The sequence below is a fragment of the Oncorhynchus tshawytscha genome, linkage group LG22 (genome assembly GCF_018296145.1).
Source record: "Oncorhynchus tshawytscha isolate Ot180627B linkage group LG22, Otsh_v2.0, whole genome shotgun sequence".
Lineage (NCBI taxonomy): Eukaryota > Metazoa > Chordata > Actinopteri > Salmoniformes > Salmonidae > Oncorhynchus > Oncorhynchus tshawytscha.
The window spans coordinates 17,594,010-17,610,840 of NC_056450.1; the positions used below are offsets into that span (position 1 = coordinate 17,594,010).

Here is a 16,831-nt window from a genome sequence, read left to right on the forward strand (position 1 = left end):
AGGTCCAGAGTCAAAGCACCAACTCAACCTTTGCTCATCACAGCATAGTGCATTCCCTGTTTCAGGAGCCACAAGGAGGCCTTGAGTTAATACCAAGCATAGCTGGTAGACCTGATTTGATTTATCATAGTCATCTCAAGCTCATTATCGTCATTCTCTGGTTTTCTGTTAGTACCTGTCGCTCCTCTCTGCCACGCTGGGTTTCCTGATTCACACGTCATGTGATCCAGGTGGGAGATTCCCGCCTTGTGCGTGACCGTGTGTGTGTATGATCTGCTGACTGTGAGGAGGAGTGGGGAGAAACAGGGATGGGCCATGGGATGCACTGTTTTAATCACCCATCTCAGTACTAAAGGACTTCTCACTGGGCCGGAACAAATCGCCGTACTTCTGATACGCTTCTCTCTCGTTTCAGAGACACTCTCCATCATTAACAACTAGAGCAAATTAGCAGGAAGATGAATCTGCATGCTTGCAACTTTAGACAGAATAGCCTGTTTCCTGTTTTAAGTTAACTCATCTTGGAGTATTAATGCAATTTGTTTTGTGGATATGGAGCATTTTGTCTATGGTTGTCGTTCTAAGCAGAACAATGTTACATGTGTGGCTGTTCTCGACTCTGTTCAATCTACACCTGTTTTTGAGTGTGTTTGATCTGGTGAACGCAGCAGTCTGGACACAGGACTCATACTGTTAACCAGCAGAGGGGACCCCAAACCCCCTCGACACCCAACTAACCTCCTGAGACCCAGGGGTTTGTTATTAAACCCGATCCTAAGTCATTGGTTTGGCCCCCGCTGCTGTGCGGGAGCCGACGCATGCCCGCTGTGGTGCCATCGCCAAGCTGTCTCCCCTGCCCTCTTGGTGCTGGTGCGCTCGGCTCTGCTGGCCCAGGATGATGTGGCAGTGCCATGTGTCGTCGTCAGAGTGCCGCTGCTACCGGCTCAACGGCTTTTCCCTGCTCAAGCGCTTCCCTCTGTCTGCAGGTGGGGCAGCTGGGCGGCTGCTGGACCAGCCCGTGGGAGACTGGCTGGAGCACGTGGGGCTGCCGCAGTACGAGAGCAAGCTGCTGCTCAACGGCTTCGACGACCTGCACTACATGGTGAGTTACTAGTACACATCCCTTCTCTCTCTCTCTCTCTCTCTCTCTCTCTCTCTCTCTCTCTCTCTCTCTCTCTCTCTCTCTCTCTCTCTCTCTCTCTCTCTCTCTCTCTCTCTCTGTCTCTGTCTCTGTCTCATCCCCTCCTTCCTCTCTACACTGGCTCACTGTCTTTCACCGGCTCTCACTGTCTCTGTCTATCTGTCTCTCTCTGTATCACTGTCATTCATCTTCTGTAATTCTCTTTTATTTTGTTCTACCTGCCTACCTACTTTCAAAGTCAGAGAATCAGTCTTCTCCTTCTCCCCCTTCAGTGGGTATTAATCAAATATCGTTGCAGCCATCCGTTAGCCTTAGCAGATCCCATTAGCTTTCCCTGTAAATTCCAATTTACTTAAACCCCCCTGAGATTCCTGCCTCCTCCTTTCATTCAATCACACCTTTGTGATTCTCCTCTCTGCATTGAGACCCAGGTCCTCAAGGGGTCCTCAAGGGGTCCTGCCTTTTGTTCAATCACAAAGGTTATGCCTGAATTGCATGATGATGAAGCTTTTCCTTTCAAATATTTGAAAAATGGTGTTTGTTTATGTAGCAAACATTCCATCCAATTTGCCTTGTTGGAGAATTGAATACAGTTCATACTGTACATTAAATGACCTGCTCCGATGACATCAACAACGTTCATCTCAGAAAGGTAGACCTTTAGCCCTCCTGACAGGACCGTACCAGTTGGTTGGTTTGATGCCTGGAACAGGCTGGATGTTGATTAGATGTATTGGTGCCCCTCCACTCAGTGGCTGTCTGATTAGATGATGTTCACCCGACTGGTGGTGACAGAGGGCATTGGCATCACATCCCAATAATGTGATGTTCCTGTTTACTGGGCCAGCGGCTCTAAATACCTCTGTAAACGCAATTAAACCAAAGCCTTTAAAGATGAAAAGACCAGTGAACTCCCTAGGCTCCCTTTCTATCAAACGCACAAGTCAGTCACGAATGCCTTGAATAAATTACTGTCAAATATTTTCAAGGACTCTGCCACGATAAAAAGAAAGAGCCGCAGTCAAGAACATGTCACAGTGCAGCAGATGGAGCAGTCAGGCTCGAGCGAGGATGGGGGGGCGCGTGTGGAAAGGGTTAACACGAGAGCTAACTAGGCTCTGTGTTAACGGAACAGAAAGCTGCACAGTGCACACCAAACCTATTCAGCCTATGCCCAGGTTTTACATGACCAGTGTTATCACCCTGCTGTCAGCAGTTATGTGTTTGATGTCATTATTGCTGTTGGGATCACCATTTACCTCCTACCACACTCTCACCTTACAGCTGCTCAGCCAATTCCCGGCACGGTCTCAAATTCGTTCACTCGCAATCAATTGGCTGCCTGAGTACCAGCTGCTGCCTCACCGTAATATAACTATCTCAATAACCGTCGGGCTGGTGTTGCCGGGCCGACGGGGGTTATCAAGCCCCCAATGTGCTGCGTTGTTGTTTTCAGGGGGGTGTTGATGCAGGGGAGGATGGAGGTCCCAGCTGGCCTGGCAGGGGAGTGGGCTGCAAGGTGTAAATTAGTGGGCAGTGTTGTCCCATCTCACCAAGGCTTACCGCTGTACCTACACACACACAGCTTTGTTTTTGTGAATTTTCAGGATTTTTGGGGGGAGTCAAATGGATTCCCGTTTAAAATCCTATATCCCCTAACCCATGAACCGAACCTTAAACCTAACCCGTAAGTCTAAAATAACATTTGAACAAATTTGGGCACATGGAAAAATGTCCAGACTTGTTGTTTTCCTACCTTGTCCAGACATTCTGGTGACTTGTCAGAACATTGTGGTCCTGATAAGGTAAGAAAACATGTACACACACTCACACACACACACACTCACTCACACACACACTCACACACACACTCACTCACACACTCACTCACACACTCACACACACCTCCCTGAAACATTAATTTCACTCTCAGATGAGTGTGTGTGTGTCCGTGCTTCCCCCTTAAAATATCTACAGTCACAGGTGCTGAATGTGTCCTTCCCTACCTAGAGAGGACATGATGCATTACCTACCGTTTTTAGCAGAGTGTTGGTGAAGGGATGCAGTCACAGGTGCTGAATGTGTCCTTCCCTACCTAGAGAGGACATGATGCATTACCTACCGTTTTTAGCAGAGTGTTGGTGAAAGGATGCAGTCACAGCACTTTCTGGTTCCAATGTCTTTACTCTCTTCTCCAGACAGTGAAGGTCAATGGGAAGTGTTGATTGTCTGCTGTGGTTACAGTGATTTACGTGAGGGACGGTCATAAATTGTAGCCGGAGTGGGTCGACGGAAAAGACCGCCTTCCCTTGTTCTCTCTCGTTGTATTTCCTGTTAATTGTTATCCTCCCTCAGTGGTTTTTCTTTGTCTCTGATCTTGTCACACAAGAGTGGATCAAATTCACCCGTGGCTTAACCACAACCTCAGAGGCAACAGCCTGACCATGTGCCGTTTGGCCTGGGTTCATGATTCCCAGCCTTAGCCTTGCCTATATTGGCACTTTGGTTTGATGGCTGAATGGAGCAGCTGTGTCAGAGTGGATACACTACATTACCATGCACCTGCTATGATTATCTTTAATGAACTGTTGCATCATGGGAGCATATTCAGCATAGGCAGGCAAATTGCACAACATTCTCCAGCGTGATTTTTAGAGGGCTGCTCTCTCACACCTCCTGATTGGTGTATTTCTCTGGGTCTCTGCATAGACTCTGGAGCTTGGGGGAAGGATGTGGTATTGGGAAGGGGTGACAGGTTTTGGGCTCAGATTAGTCAACTTTTCTCTCCATCCCACCCTCTCTTGACATCAAAACCTGTGTTAAATTCTCTGACTTGAAGCTCTGTCGGTCTCCTCTTCTCTCCCTCCCTGCCTTCCTCACTCCTCCCTTATCCCCTCATTTTATTCCTCCTCTTTCTGGCAATTCTCGGCACTGACAATTTCCTATCTATTTTCCTGGCCACCTGCTTTGCTCCATTCTGTAGGAGGGATTTGAACAAAAGCAGTAACCATTTTGTAACATTTCTTCTTGTCAGCTATTTCAGTAAATGGGTGACCCTTTTAAGGGTTCTCAATGTGTGCCTCCAAATCAGAAGTTCCTTGTTGTTACTTTCCAAAGTGCTCCCACCCGCAGGACTCAGTACATTCTCTCAGACGTGGGTGGATTGGTTTGTAATCAATCAAGCATTTCAAGCTTGAGACCCATATAAACAAATGTAATATATTTGCTCGGCGGTGCGGCTGTATTGGCTCCACAACAAGTACCATTTCATGCATGCTAAGCACCAGTGACTCTACATCCCTCCCTATGCACTATGGATATCTGATGTGCACAAATCATCAGGGAGGCATCGAGAGGGTGTGTCTTTGTGTGTATTCCAAGGTCTTCTTCGGGTCTCTGTCTGGGAAACTATGTGTGTATGTTTGTCTGCTCTTGCTAGCTGTACTGGGCCTGTAATTTTCACCTAATTTGGAAGGAAGTTGATATTCTTCACCAGAAGTAATGAAAACTGTACTTAGCAGGCAGATACATGTATTTATATTAATCCCTGGACTTCTGGCCCATTAGCAGTAGGTTGTGATAGCTGCACATAAGCACCTCATACACCCCTCTCATTAATAAACCTTCCCAGCACTGAGCGCCACATGTCGGCCAGTGGGGTACACAAACATCACACACTCTAAAAATGTCAGTCTTAAGATGCCTAATAGAGTGAAGTTTGATTACGAAGACTGCTTTGCCAGCTGTTCAACAACTCCGATTTTAGGTTCAGCTACTCAACGTATGTGCTGTCAGAAAATGAAATGACAATCCCCCCTTCAAATCATACTGACTGCACAAAAATAAATGTAGAATTGAAAAGATCGTCACCATCTGAAGCTTTTACCCTTGGTTATGGGGTGAGTCCGTGTTGGAGTGTTGTGATGTGTGGTCTACAGAGCAGCCTTGACAGTTCCTAATTAAACTCAATTTATTCCAGCAGGCAAAGTACTGTGATCTCTCCTTGGCCGCGCCCACCACCAAAATCAATACGATAACAGTGATTGTATTGTGTTGTCGGACACAAGCGAAGGAGAAGCCCTTTATAAAATGAATGAGATGCGTTTCTCTATTGACCCAGAGGGAATGAGTGGAAAAGGCAACCATCCCTTCTAAGACTCTCTCTACTCTGTATGCTGACAGTTAAATGGGTAATGCCTGTCGCAAAAAACGACACTTCCTCTTTGTACATAAATTACTAGTCTAACTCAAAGTGCATTTTACTAGTGGCAGGCGCTACTGTGAGGGAAACAACACTGAGTTGGCGTTCACGACGTCTCAGTCTTTTTCGAGGCTCCCGCTCTGTTGGTGAGCCTTCACAGCAGTAGAGCGCTTGTTCATCATTGCAGTCAAAAGGAATGAATATCCTTGAAGTCTCTGAGGTCAGCAGAGGAGTCGCAGGCATACACAGTAGCGGTAATGATTGCCCAGGGAAGAGACTTAGACTGCTGCTCGGCTTGTAATCAAACATCACAATGATGGCAATGAGCAACATCAGAGGAGTGGCGCAGCCAGCCAGCCAAACAGTCTTCTTCTGTGAATACGCCAGCCTGTGTGATCCTCACAGTCCAGTCTCCCTCTCTCTCTTCATCTCTTCTGTTTGTTCGTTCTCTAGGCACAAATCAGTCACGTAAGGAACACACTGCAGCCTCTGATGACTAGGTAATGGTAATATGGTAATGGCAGGACAGACTACCTGCCATGCCTAATCAACTCAAGGAGAGCGGAGGAAGGGCCTACGGGATTTTTACATTGTTATTGTGTGCATTTAGACATTCTAAAAAGGACTAGCTCAAAGTTGTAAGTTATTTTGTTGACATCCATTTGTCAAAACGAATGGACATTTTAACAATCTGCATACATACCCCCACACAAACACAACACCTTTGATGCCCCTCCAGTCATTTTATTATTTAGTTGGCATAACATACTGTAGGTGGGCTAGTCCATAGCCAGGCTAACTGTCTCAGTCCCCCAAGCTCATGACCCCGCTTCTGAGAGTGAACAATTAGTCTGGAGCAGTCATGCCCCTCAGGTGTAACGCTAGGCAGAACAATCCAAGCAGAGAGAAAGCAGAATTCTAATGAAGTGCAAGGGAGAGCAGAGGGAGCAGAGCTTTACTGAGATGTATGTAACAGAGGACAAACTATGACAGGAAAACAACAGTTTGATCCATTAGGTACATTATATGTTGTATCAGAGGTTAGCAAGGACCGTTTTTGAACAAGGCATTGTATAATTGGGGTAGAATAATGTAGGTTCCTGTACAGCTGGTCCTTCAAGTCTCTGTATAGTTAAAAAGCAAGGTAATTCTTTAGGAGTTTTATAACTTTTCGAGGACTTTTCAATTGTTGAAATGAGTTCTGTTCACTGGTGGTGTAATCTAAGATGTCCTTTATCACCATTTTATCCACCATTTTTAGATTCCTCTGGCATTCTATCTCATTTCCCCATTCACTGAAGCTTATCAATAGCAAAAAGGGCTGTTTAGCTTCCCTTTGATGTACAGGTTACTGATTTATAAACACCCATGCTCACTCACATGCTACTTTACTGTGCATTAAACATACTGTACATTGCACATACTATGCATACCAATGGATGTACACAGGTACACCACAACATACACATGCAGTTAATGGTTCAGTCCCCTATGCTGCAGACAGTAACGTATTCTTACTATGACCTGCAAAGAGAGAACATTAGTCAAAGGGCTTTAATGAGATTACCCCGTAGAGTTCCTAGTCATTTGAGTCTGAGACTCTTGATCACAAGTTCTCCTGCAGTTTGAGGCCATGGATGAAGGGATTGGAATAAGCCTTATACAGGGGGAGGTGGAGGTGAATGTTGGATTTTGTCTCATATCAGGCAGTTGGAGAATTTCATCCACTTAATTGCCTTTTATTAGGAATTGGATAATCCTCTTCAAGGTTCCTTTGTCATTGAGGCAAGGGCACTCCTCTAGTCTCCGTGGTAACTGGGGTAGATGTGGGGAGTTGTCAGAGCGGTTTTAGTACAGTATGTGTGTCAGGATCAGAGAAATGCAGTCAGCCAGGGATGAGGGATTGTGTGTTACTGTGTTAGTCCTAGAAATCAGCTCTGTATCGACATGTATGGCAGCCTCTGACCCCATCAGTGACTGACAATAACACTGCAAACACACAATGTCCGATTGGTCAGACCAGCATTGAATAGTCCTTACCACGGGTACTTCCTGTTTTGGTTTCTGCCTATAAGAAGGGAGGAGCAGGATGGAGGTGTGATCTGATTTGCCAAAAGAAGGGAGGGCAGGGAAGGGCCTTGTAACCATCCTGGAACGGAGAGTAGCAATGGTAGAGTTTTTGAAGCGCGAGTGGCGCAGGCGATGTGTTAAAACTTTGCTAGTGTTTTCTTCAGATTTCCTTTATTAAAGTCACCAGCTACAATAAATGCGGAACCAGGATATGCGTTTTCCAGTTTGCACCAAGGCCAGTGTAGGTTCTTTAGAGCCGTCTGTAACAATGTATTTGAGAAACAACAAGTGCTCATTGTGCAAATGTATGCTAACAACCAACCCATCTATTGAGAACAACATTATGCTATCACTCAGTTGAATAACTCCCCCTTTACATTTTGGATCCTCATATGGCCTCATTTGAAAATAAACTGACATGTATTATTTACCATTGGCTTGGAGCATTTTGCCACTCACTGACTCCCTGGCCCAGCATTAGCAGTATACCAATCTGTGGCAGTACGTGTTCCATAGAGGTCTTTGGTATACTGCACCTGTGTTGCGTAACGTTATTGAATCCTGGTGCTGATGTGAGCGGTAGCTGCTCCTCCTTTAGCATTCCAAACACAGCATCAGCGGTGTACTCTAAACACTCCACATCTAGATGGTGTGGGCAGCTCTGCTCTCGCTTCATTCCACTTCATCATCAGCTGGAGAGAGATTAATGAATTGATCAGTTCAGGTCTGAGTGTAGGTGTGCTCCGAGCCGTCATTCCACTATGAGTTATTAGATGAATAAAGGAAACATTTTTCTTTGTCCCTGATAAAAAAAAATAATAATAATAATAATTTGATGGCCTCTCCCTTATGGCTCTTCTCTCTCTTTCTCTCCCTCTCTCTTTCATTCTTTCCCTCCCTCTCTTTTCTCCTTCTCTCTTTATCTCCCTCCATCTTCTCTCTCTCCCTCTCTCCCCTTGTTTTCCCCTTGTTTTCCCATCTCCCATTAACACATACATAATCCTAACAGAGTGGATAATACCTGAGTCATGATCTTTACACACGCTCAGGTTAATACAGTAGAGCCAAAAGAAAGTGCACACGCACACAGTTATATGCACACAGTCACTCCCTAGGTGCCTGCCTCCCTGCCATGGCTGAGCCACAGGGAACAGCAGTCCACTCAGCAGCCTTTTGTCTTAATGACTCATTTCACCCCTGTGTAGATTCCACTGTGCCATAGGCACACACACTGATGACCCCTCCCTCCTATCCATCTCCCAATTTCCCTCCCCTCTCCATCCCTCCATCTTTCCATCCCCCTGACTCTGCTCTCATGGTGGGATTAACACAGGGCTCATACACAACACTGCAGATGATCCTAAGTGTGTGTCACCTTCCAAGTTGATGCTCGTACAGTAGCAGATTTTAAGCAACTTAATGCACAGTGCGTACAGTACCTCACCTAGCTAATTGGTCATTTGAGTAATGGCAAATGATTCCTCTTCAGACCAATGGATGATGGACCCATCGAGTGACCCCGATCAATGGCACTCGGTGGAGGGAGGCTCCTTTCAGTCCCCTTCACCCTACTGTCCTGCCATTCCCTGATTGATCCATTGATTAGCGATCCGTTGCTCCTGCCTGGCTGTGGCAGCCTTGGAGATGGTATTGACCCCCCCTCACCCTTTCTAATGCCTGTCTCCCTCCCCCATACACTTAAATTACATTTCATTTAATGTATTGACGTTTATTACTGTACAGTATGTGAACTCTATGGGAGAGGAGGGTCAAAGTTCTTGACACCCCAGAGGAATTGACCCCTTCTTTCCTCAATGACAGCTTCTGGGCAGGTAGATCAATAACCACCAATATGTTGGGTCTTTGTCTTAGTCCCGTTTTATTGTGTTAGATTTAACCTAAAAGCCCTCCAACACTAAAATGATGCGTTAGATTTCCATTGATTAAATGGAGAAAACCACTACCTCCATTGAATTAATCATTGTGTTATCAAATTCCTTGTCTGCAGCTAAGCCTGGCGTTATGGCGACATTGAGACCATGTCAGTAGGATCATTGTGATGTATGTCATTCTAACCTGAACTTCCTCTCTCTCTGTTACAGGGTAGTAATGTGATGGAGGAGCAGGACCTGAGGGAGATAGGCATCACAGACCCAGGACATCGGAGGAAGATCCTGCATGCAGCTCGATCCCTACCTAAGGTTCCCCCATGGCCCCCTTGCAGCATTATAGCTCTACTAGTTAGTGTGACTGGCCCTGACTGTGTGGGGTCATTGTGTGACTGTGAGCCTCCCCCTGCAGGTGAAGGCCCTGGGCTGTGACGGCAGTAACTCTCTGTCCTCCTGGCTGGACCTCCTGGGCCTGCAGGAGTACCAACACAGTTTCCTGTCCAGCGGATACCGTAGCCTCGACTGTGTCAAGAACCTGTGGGAACTGGAGATTGTCAACGTGAGTGTGCCTATCTGAAATGTAGTTTGAGCGAGAACATTTCAAAGTAGCCATTTAATTTAATAGTTCATATGTGCTAAATGGCAACATGCTCTATGGTTGTGTTTACTTGTGTCTCTCCAGGTGCTGAAGATCTCCCTGCTGGGACACAGGAAACGGATCATCGCCTCGCTGGCAGAGCAGCCTTATGAGGAACCTCCTGTCAAGCCCCCCCGCCTGTCCCAGATCAGGTGTCAGGACCTGGTATCCCAGACCTCCTCTCCCATCAGTCACATGGACTCCTATACGGGCCGCTCCATGGACCCCATCCTGCCCCTGGGGGAGCCTGGGGGGAGGAAGGGGCCCAACCCCGAATACGATGTGGCCCCCCACCGTTCCCGCAGTGAACGACACCGATCACATGAGAGGTATGAGGAGCGGCATCGTGAGCCCCGTCTGACCCTGCGACCCCCCAGCATGGCAGCACCCTACACCCCTGTACAGAACTGGCACCACCAGCCCGAGAAGCTCATCTTTGAATCCTGTGGATATGAAGCCAATGTAAGGGCTCTCTTCCTGTTGTAACTCACTAAGGGCTTTCTTCCTGTTGTAACTCACTAAGGGCTTTCTTCCTGTTGTAACTCACTAAGGGCTTTCTTCCTGTTGTAACTCACTAAGGGCTTTCTTCCTGTTGTAACTCACTAAGGGCTTTCTTCCTGTTGTAACTCACTAAGGGCTTTCTTCCTGTTGTAACTCACTAAGGGCTTTCTTCCTGTTGTAACTCACTAAGGACTTTCTTCCTGTTGTAACTCACTAAGGACTTTCTTCGTGTTGTAACTCACTAAGGGCTTTCTTCGTGTTGTAACTCACAAAGGGCTTTCTTCCTGTTGTAACTCACTAAGGGCTTTCTTCCTGTTGTAACTCACTAAGGGCTTTCTTCCTGTTGTAACTCACTAAGGGCTTTCTTCCTGTTGTAACTCACTAAGGGCTTTCTTCCTGTTGTAACTCACTAAGGGCTTTCTTTAATACAGATGGTCTCCCACTCTCTGTACTACTATATTAATGTCCTGCTCTCCCCTCTCCTCTCTCCAGTACCTGGGATCTATGCTCATAAAGGAGCTACGGGGGACGGACTCCACCCAGGATGCCTGTGCCAAAATGAGGGTAGGTCTAGCCTCTGTTTCTCCAGAGAGACTGTTATCTAACATTTCAGCTTATATCTGTTGATTTTTCTCCCCTTTGTTGCAACTTGTATTGTCTTAAATGTGATTCATTGTACCAGCTGTTGCTCTTCATTGGGACCTGTGCTTTGCTGATTACAGGAACCCAAGCTAATGTTCTCCTTTTCATGCTATACATCTCTGTCGCTCAGAGGTCAACAGAGCAGATGAAGAAGGTCCCCACTATCTTCCTCTCCATCACCTATAAAGGGGTGAAGTTCATTGATGCGGCCAATAAGGTTGGTTGGCGGGGTGCCCCCTTTTCACCTTAGGCCTGATCCATACAGCGATATCTGACAACTAGACAGATTACTCTCTCTCATACACACACCCCAGCCATTGAGGCTAGACACCAGAGGAAGCAGCCCAGTATCACACCACACCTGTCACATTGATCCAGCCCAACCCTCTCCCTCCTACTAAATTTCACCCCTGTCTATTAAGTGAGTCATAGACATGACAGATAGTCCTTTAATAGGGCAGTAGGTCGAAGGGGTTGAACTTTTAGTTCATATTGGTCATATTAACCATTTTGTCCCATGATGGAGATGTGAAAGTGGTTGGTGTTATTGCCGCTGTGACTCCACATTAATCTTGGTTCCTCCTCCAAATACAGAACATCATTGCAGAACATGAAATCCGGAACATCTCGTGCGCGGCCCAGGACCCAGAGGATCTGTGCACGTTTGCCTACATCACCAAGGACCTGCAGACCAACCACCACTACTGCCATGTGTTCAGCACAGTGGACGTGGTGAGAATACCTGCTTACACATCAGCCCACTCATCTACTCTAGCCTGCCGTGGCTTCATTGTATACTATGCTATTGGATTAGTTGCAGAATACATCCAACTTCAGACTGCTCGTAAGAGCTCTACTTCTGAAATATTGCCCTGTGGTGTGACAATTCCATGCAGAGACACTGTTCCCCAGTCCTGTCCACAGAGCATAGTTTCTCTCTGATATCCTCTCCTTGGTCCTCATGTGAGATACTTCCCAGCCACTGTCTTCAATCCTCAGAGGAGATGTGACTGACTGGCAGCAGCACTGCATCACTGGTATCTTTACTTTCTCGACCCGCTTACGTCACTGTGAGGTTTCTCACTTTGGCAACGCTGATGGCCTTCATTCTTCACCACACCATTCCTCCTGATAACTGATTCTCTGACTAAACGCTAAGGCTTCTCAAATATAATACCGCAGGGGTCATCGAAAGCCACTGACTGACTACTGGAGTCTGGTCACATAGAAATACAATTCATAGAATTGACCATCCCCATTCAAGTCAATGGGTGTTTGTTTATGGCTGGTTCCACCTTTCTGACATGTCTGCGGATGACTATCTGAGGTGGGGGAGTATAATAACCCAGAGATGTGATCAGAGCTTTTAAACAGTAATGACCAGGCTGTTACTGGACTCCACAGGCTCATTTTTCACCAGCCCACACAGTAGTACAGATCCCAGTTCAGATCAAAGGATATAAACAGAAATACATTTCACCACACAGGAATAAGCTGTGTTTCTGTTTTTCTTAGGGTGGAGTTGTTTTGTCACTTAACTTTACAAGATGGGTTTGGTGTTTAATTTTGTCTCACTTGAGTGGGTTGAGCTGCCCAGTGGTGCTGTATGTGTCAGAGGAAGCCATTCAAATCTTTCTCTTTGGAAAACAAATCAAGGACTTTTGGGGTGTACAAATAAACACCCCCCCCCCTCCCAATGTTTTGGTCTCAGCCTCTGGACCTGAGTGTGTGTTCACCTTCACCTGGTCCTAGCCACTAATGAGATTCTGTGCTTTAATGTGATGCAGCTCCAGCCCCAGTTGGTTTGCAGTAGCAGGTGTTTGCAGCCAGGGGACAGAGAGGGAACAGCTTGCTGTCTCGCTACACTTCCTCTCTACCTGACAGCTCTGCCTGCCATTGAGTTGGGTCTTTTTACAAAGTGATGCAGGCAAATAAACATAACAAATTAAGTCATAGATTCCGTTGTCTGACTAAGAGCATCTCTCCTGGAAGTTACTCTTCACTTCCTCCACTTCAATCTGATTGATGCAACAGCGTTCATATTCAGGAGCTCTGTCTGTCTGTCTGTCTCTGTCTCTGTCTGTGTAGAATACTGAGTAGGATTCTGTCTCCTCCCCCTCTGGTAGAACCTGACCTATGAAATCATCCTGACGCTGGGACAGGCATTTGAGGTGGCCTATCAGTTAGCTCTCCAGGCCCAGAGGACCAAACAGCACCAGGGCATCCCAGCAGGACCCGGGGCAGAGGTCATCGAGACCAAATCCAGCCAGCCCGTTCCCAAACCACGGGGTGGCGTAAGGAAATCAGGGGTGAGTTTGTCACATGCGCACACAGACAATTCTCTTCTGATTTGGACAGGAAACAAACAAGTGATTTATCAAAATGCTGCAGCTCCTTACGTCATTGTGAATACATTGTGAAAATCTGCCAGTAGCATTAAAACGTTAAGGAATGGATTGCCACTGAACACATGCGGTTGGTGGTACCTTAATTTGGGAGGACGGGCTCATTGTAATTGCTGGAACGGAATAAAATGAATGGTATCAAACACATGGGTTCCATTCATTTGATACAGGTAACTGCCAAAATATAGGGAAAACCAACATAAAGTGTCTTAATAGGGCGTTGGGCACCACGAGCCAGAACAGCTTCAATACACCTCGGCATAGATTCTACAAGGTTCTACAAGGGATTGATTACACCTAACTTCTTCCATGAGAAATTCCATCATTTGGTGTATTGTCTCAGGCGCCGCTCCAGAATCTCCCATAAGTGTTCAATTGGGTTGATCTGGTGACTGAGACACACACACACACCCTTAAAACCCCTATGCTCCTTTGATACCCCTCTTTCAAAGTCACTGAGATCTCTTCTTCTAGCTATGGTGGGCAAAATAATGGGCAACTGGGCATTTTTATACATGACCCTAAGCATGATGGGATGTTAATTGCTTAATTTACTCAGGAACCACACCTGTGTGGAAGCACCTGCTTTCATTATACTTTGTATCTATAATTTACTCAAGTGTTTCTTTATTTTGGCAGTTACCTATACCATTCAATTCACTCCGTCCCAGCCTCTATTATGAGCTGTCCTGCTCTCACCAGCCTCCTGTGCCACTGAATGATAATGTGATGATCACAGGGCTGCTTGGACTATTTATTATATATAACAAACAGAAGGTGTGTTCATACACAATCCTTTCCCTTAGGAAAATTGTGTTATTTTGACATAGCATGAAAACAACACAATGACGAACACCCCTAAAAACAAGCTACCGCACCTTCGTCATAGCTGTGCTTTTGGATTAATAGCTATATACTGACGCTATTAGCAGAGGGGTTTCATTATGTAATGCCTTTCTCTGCGGGAGGTATCAAATGACAGGTACCAGTCCCATCCCTCCCATCGGTACACACACCTGAAATCTCATGTCCCCCAGTTACTGGACTAAGCAGGGTGTTGTGAGAATCTGTCCCTTCTTCCTGTTCTGTTTCAGTCCTCCCCATTCTGTTGTTCCACCGTCCCTGGACAGCCCGTATTTCTTCTCTCTCTTGTCCTTTCACTTCCCCTGTGTTAATGTCTGTCTCTCGCTCTCTTCCTGTCTGTCCTGTCTGTCTCTTCCAGGACTCTCCTCTCCTGCTGGACAGTCGTTCCTGCTGTTACTGTCTCACCTGCACCACCCACCGTCCCTCCTTCCTCCCACTGCACCACTCTGCCAGCCCTGTTGCCCAGGTGCTGCTCTCTCCCTCTCTCCTCATCCTCCTTTCTCCCCTTCCTCATCCTTTGATCATCCACCCTTTCTACATAATTGTATGTGTTACTGCCATGGCTTGATCGATCCCCCTATTACCAATCCTTTACCAAAAACTCACATTTCTCTCCTCCCCTTCAATCCATCCACATTACTCCTTTGTCTCTCCTCTTCACGCCTCATTTCTTCTCCGTTTTTGTCTCAATGGGGTTCTCAACCTGGAGTCACACAACTTTTTTTTTTCTTTCAAAAAGATGACGTCATGTTGAGACACCATCAACTCTCTGTTGGTTACTGTGTTGTTCTTTACTGGACCCCTTGATAGTTGTAAAGCCCTTGGGAGCCCCCTAGTGGTATGAACATTCCAGGTTGGGAAACACACTTGATTTGCTGATGTGATGTGATATATCTAGGTCCTCACGGGTTCCTCTGTTAAGGTTTTCTTACTCACACTTAGTACATTTTACTGTGCTTCAATGAGTCATCAGTTCCTGTCATGATCTCTCTGTTTGCACAACATGTTCAGGCACAATACACTGTTGTAGCGGTATTGTTAGAGAGGAGTAAAATAGATTTTGTTTGGGCGCCAAGCAGGCTCCGTGCAGGATTTCACCACACCGTGATCTTAGAATGACTAACATGTAATTCAGCACACTAATTGCATTTATTTGTCTGTTGACTCTCACCCTAAGAAGTGTCAAATCCTGTATCTGAGCCCCCTCTGTGTCCCCTACCCCAGCAGGTGGACCCGTTGGAGCTGGAAGTGGACTCCCAGTCCCAGGGCAGCACCACGTGGCTGGTGGACCCTGTCCCCAAAGACTCCAAGAGGACCATCAGCACTAAGTACGAGACCACCATATTCTGAGTGGACCCGACACATCTCCCGCCCTCTGCCCTTTGACCCTGGGCTTGACCTTCTGACTTACTGTACCTTTCCTCCTCCTCCTCCATCTGTGTGCCTTTCACTGTGACTCTGCCTCTTTCTCAGGAGGGCCAGAACCCTCCTGCCCTCCTCTGTCTCCACCTCTCCTCTGCCTCCACCTCCTCTCCTCTGTCTGCTGAAAGACTCAACTTCTCTCCTCCCCCTGTCTGTTATTCAGTCTACCATTATGAGACCTGCCTCTTCTGTCCTTGCCTCGCCACTGCCTCTCCCCCTGACCACAACTCTGTTAGTGGGGACTAACTGAACAACCTCCTGGACTAACACCCTGATCCCTGCTCCTTTTCACTGTGTTAAACTGCTGACTCCTCTGGGCCCTGAATCATTGCTCTGTGATCATCGTATATTCCTAGGCATTTGGTTCCCCTTGCCTCTGTGAAGCATGATACTCTACCTTGTCCTTCCACTTCCCTCACATTGACACTGTTAGTTCTGCTTAAACTGTTCTACTGTATGGTGCTGTTATTCAGTGCCCCTAGCTATGATGTGTGTAGGACAGCTAATGTAATCCACAAATCCAGTCACTGATTAAGTTTGTTCAGTGGCTACTATCTCCATTCTACCTACCTACCTCCCCACTCCTCACCATTCCTCTTTCCCTCCCCCAAATTCTCTTCGGACAATCCTTAATTTTTCTATCCATCTATCCCTCCTTCCTTTTTCCTTTCTCCTCTGGGTGCTTTTACTGCTCTACCAGGCGACGGCCACTGTGAGGCGCTCTTGAAGAACTTTCCCCTTCCTTGTTTCCTGAACTTTAAACTCCTGACTCCAGTGCTCAGAAACAAATATCCGATTCTCTACAGCGAAGGATCACGTACCTGGATGAACATTGTTTCCAGAAGATTCATCTGCGAGAGACTCCCTGTTCCATTGTTGAGGTTCTATGCACATTAGTAGGAACATTGCCTGTTTCTCTGCAAGGGGATGGAAGACAACTCTGGACTAAACCCTAGAATTGGCCCATTTGGGTTAACAGGGGGAAGGGCATGTTGATGCGTATCCTGTCTGATTTATTATCGCTCTTTGTGTTGGTTTCCCAGACTTAATCTGAGTCTG

General features: G+C 46.6%; 1 protein-coding gene across 1 annotated transcript in view; it reads left to right on the top strand.

Annotated features, from left to right (window-relative positions):
* Positions 1 to 16,466, top strand: part of LOC112221962 (ankyrin repeat and SAM domain-containing protein 1A) — a 112,469-nt gene extending 96,003 nt beyond the window's left edge. Inside the window, 9 exon segments of the mRNA XM_042303868.1 lie at positions 987 to 1,102; positions 9,515 to 9,613; positions 9,714 to 9,860; positions 9,984 to 10,400; positions 10,932 to 11,003; positions 11,212 to 11,298; positions 11,676 to 11,813; positions 13,208 to 13,390; positions 15,578 to 16,466. Coding sequence (XP_042159802.1) covers positions 987 to 1,102; positions 9,515 to 9,613; positions 9,714 to 9,860; positions 9,984 to 10,400; positions 10,932 to 11,003; positions 11,212 to 11,298; positions 11,676 to 11,813; positions 13,208 to 13,390; positions 15,578 to 15,700 — 1,382 coding nt within the window. The 3' untranslated portion in view covers positions 15,701 to 16,466.
* Positions 16,467 to 16,831: the final 365 nt, after the last annotated feature.